This window comes from Papilio polytes, unplaced genomic scaffold (assembly GCF_000836215.1).
Source record: "Papilio polytes unplaced genomic scaffold, Ppol_1.0 DF824225.1, whole genome shotgun sequence".
Lineage (NCBI taxonomy): Eukaryota > Metazoa > Arthropoda > Insecta > Lepidoptera > Papilionidae > Papilio > Papilio polytes.
Genome location: NW_013524979.1, coordinates 24773 through 28738, shown reverse-complemented (window position 1 = coordinate 28738; position 3966 = coordinate 24773). Strand labels below are relative to the sequence as shown.

The window sequence follows — 3966 nt, the reverse complement described above, 5'->3', positions numbered from 1 at the left end:
TCCAGGATTGGTGGGAGAATACGTTGGTGTACTTCAGTTGGATCCCGCGCGCGCTGCTGGCCATCATCATCGCGGTGGAGGAGGAGGTGTACGCCAGGATCGCCAGGTGGCTCAACGATAAAGGTACATTTATGATAAAAATATTACAATTTTATGTATTACATTTGGTAACAGACTTGTATTTATAATTCTAAGTGTCAGTCCTACCGAATTTATAAGTTGTGTGATAATCAACGAGTAAAATATGTGATGGAAATATCGGATTTTGTCTGACAGTGACGTCATTTTTAAGCTATCTGAGCCTCTATCAGCCAGTGGTGGGACAGACCCTAAGACAAATAGTTTCCAATTTCAATGCTAGGATTTGAATTCTGTAAAAATAGTTGAAACTTCACGCTAGATGTCAGTTTTAATTTTGTAAATTCTATTAGTTTTAGTATAATTTTAACGATAAAACCTTATTTCAATTATATTAGTTAAATCTATATATTTCTACACTTTAGGATATTTTATTAACTAGACTAAAACGTGAATATCGATATTTTATAATTTATCAAGTCTAAAGACATCGTGCACAAAAACATGACATGAACTCTATGACGTCACTGCGACGTATAGTTTACATACATGAAGATGAAAAATGAGTGAGCCATTATATGCAAGATTCATGTTTTTGGAGGCGTGTATTTAATTATGAATTATTATGTATTAAAAATATACAGTAGTAAATAATGAAAAGTATTTAAAAATTATTTAAAATGTAATAAAACGATTTCTAGTAGTTTATGTATAGTTTTACATATAATAGTGTAATAAAATTACATATAATTATGAGTTTTTAACCAAAACCTAATTCTCTATTGCATGGTTTGATCCTAAACTCTTAAAACAATTCCAGCACAAATAGATTCTTAATCTAGATTTAGTTACAGTAAAAAATGTAGTTATATGTATTATAGAATGCTATTTCTCTTTAATGCTTACCAAATGGAAACGGACAAAACAACGTTCGATACAACGATCTGGAACATCGATAAAACTACATTTATATCACTAAAATAAAGAAAATTATCGACTAGAAACAAAATATGAAAATCATCTGATTGTCAAAATTGCATTGGTTTGTATTTATATAGCTGTATAAAATAACAGCGCTTCGCTTTACATTATATAACATTCATAGTTTAATTAATGCAAATTATCACAGCATTTTACGCACTTGCATGGATAATGCATGTAACTTGAATCAAATCATATAAAAACCTCAAAAATATTATCAATAGCAGTATTATCGTGATGTAACCTGTATTAGTTAATATTTAAAATTACATTAAGGATACGATAAACATCACATTTGAAACACTCAATTATCGACATTTTCAAGTCACATCACTACGTCTTCCAATAAGATCGATAAGTGCGAATGATTATATATACGCTATACTCTTCTATACACCTTCGCTGGCCTCTAGTGTTGTTTACTACATATCGATTAGTTGCATATTAGTTCTTACGTACACAATCATCACTTTATCACAAATACAAACATTTTCATATTAATATTAAATTGTTAGAATGTAGTTTGGTGTATATTCATTTATACATATGGCGGTATTTGTATCATTTTTATATAAGTAAAATTCAAATAATAAGATTGAACCGGACATTTATTTCTCTAGAAGTTAAGTTTTAAAGTCATCAAGGGAATTAACTTTAGAACGGATAACGTGAATTTAACACTACTATTGTTTTTCGCAAACTAATTGTTAATTAACTAATACTCAATAATGGTAATAATTGTTACTAAATTTATAACTAATTTTAACAAGCTTTAAAAATAAAGTTTTAACAAAAATATAATTAGACTAATGGCCGAGTACTGAAACGAGCTTTGGACAGAGAGTAAGCGTTTACAATCTGATAGACGTCATATAATAAATAGAATTTTAAACGTTATATAATTAAATCTTTCAGTATTCGACCTATTTTCCTCGTTGAAATATATTTTTGACATGTAGCACATCGCCATGGTTATAAGTGGCTTCACTTTAATGCTTTTGGTGTTAAGTTTAACTTTTTAATTTGATTTTTTATTTAGTAATTGTTGATTTTCAGTTTCAATTTGTAAACTCGTTCATGAGTTTGTTCTACATTGCGTTTTATCTTCAGGATATGGATAAATTGAAAGAGGTAAGCAAGCAATGTATTATTAACTGTTACTTCCGACTTTGTTCCCATGAAATTAAAAAAAAATCATGAAAAGTATAGCCTTATGATACTGATTGTTAATAGCTTTTTAATGGTGTAAGAGTTTTTTCAATACATACAAAAATATAATTCTTTCCTCTTTATAATATTTGTATAGATATATATTTATGATCTAAAGAAATGTCCATAATACTAAATTACATTTTTTTATTTAATTTATCTATTGTTAAAAATTATTTTTATTTATCTAGTGTGTGTTTTTGTGTTTGTATTATAATTATTAATTAAATGTTGTATTTTTAGCAATTAGCTGTATTATTAATAACGAGGCAAATAATTGGTAATCTAAAGGAATCAGCTCTTCCATATCTTATAGAGAATTTAAGATTGGCAAAAATATGTGTTGATGTGTTTGGTGCTATAAGTCCCAGCAAAAGTGAGTATTGATTTAAAAGTATATATTTTATTATTTTTATTAAATTCTCATTGAATAAAAATTGTTTGAACTGAGGAATGGCAAATTCGATATTTGTTGGTTAATGCATTATTTATTTTATTTTGTGAAAATTTTAGTAGAAAGTGTAGTAAAATTATGTAATACAAGCTGTTTGCGATTTCCTCCTGCGAAATTTAAAAATAAGCTTAGCCTATGTGTTCTTCCAGACTTTAAACTTCCATATTTAAAATTTTAGACAATACATGGCTGATATTACATTGTTTGAATTAAAACTATTTTAAAAATAATCTTTTAACTTTGCAGGCTTTTCTTTATTTAAAATAAAAATACAGTTCATTCATCCTAAGGTTACAATTTCAAACTATTAGGGTGACCAATTCTCCAACTTTACACAGACTATCGGTTATTTTTTTTATATTAGTCCTATAAAATATTAACTCTAATTCCAGTACCTTCATCATCACAAATGACGGAGTTGTTCGAGAAGCGCAGCGGCGACGCAGCGCCGATAGCAAATGGTACTGACAGAGATGTGGACAGGGAATCAGAGCCCGCGACCGGACAGAAAGTCATACATCAAGCGGAACTTGAATCACAGCTGTTTAAGGTATGTACATTTTTATAATCAACTAGCTTTTGCCCGCGACTTCGACCGCGTGAAATTTAAAAATAATAAAAAAGAAATGAAAAATAAAACATCAAACGAATTCAATAACCTCCTTTTGGGAAGTCGGTCAAAAATATAGTCTATGTTACTCACAGATAAATTACCTTTCTAACAGTGAAAAAATTTTAAAAATTCGCCGATTAGTTTTTAAACCTATTCATTACAATCAATCAAACAAACAAAGTTTTCTTCTTTATAATATTAGTATAGAAGATGGTGAGTGACTGAGTGAGTGAGTGAAAAATATGCTGTCATTGCTGACATTCTATGCCACAAAGTAGTGTGTTTACGCTTTATTTCATTAGTATAGATATAGATATTTAAATTATTTATCAATACCTATTGATAATTATTAATCAGTATTTAAATTTTACTTATAAACAGGTGTTTAGTTTGTTTTATAACAAATTATGTAGCTTATTATAATTTTGTAAAATGTTTTATTACATACTGCCTTGTCTATAATTTTAACAGTGGTAGTGCCCGTAGTAGTGTAGTTAACATCCTAGCACTGCAGGGCCGGCTCACCCGGTGTAATACCACGACCACACAGAAGACAGGCGTGAAATGGAAGCAATTCCGTGTTTCGTCTGATGAGTGTAGTGCCAGAGGCCTAATTTAAGTCCCTTTCTCT

General features: G+C 29.2%; 1 protein-coding gene across 1 annotated transcript in view; it reads left to right on the top strand.

Moving 5' to 3' along the window:
• Nucleotides 1–3966, top strand: part of LOC106110381 (anoctamin-8-like) — a 21305-nt gene that overhangs the window by 9593 nt on the left and 7746 nt on the right. The window contains exons 11-15 of the mRNA XM_013292210.1: nucleotides 6–123; nucleotides 1065–1120; nucleotides 2116–2190; nucleotides 2512–2644; nucleotides 3115–3272. Coding sequence (XP_013147664.1) covers nucleotides 6–123; nucleotides 1065–1120; nucleotides 2116–2190; nucleotides 2512–2644; nucleotides 3115–3272 — 540 coding nt within the window. The remainder of the gene's footprint in view (nucleotides 1–5; nucleotides 124–1064; nucleotides 1121–2115; nucleotides 2191–2511; nucleotides 2645–3114; nucleotides 3273–3966) is intronic.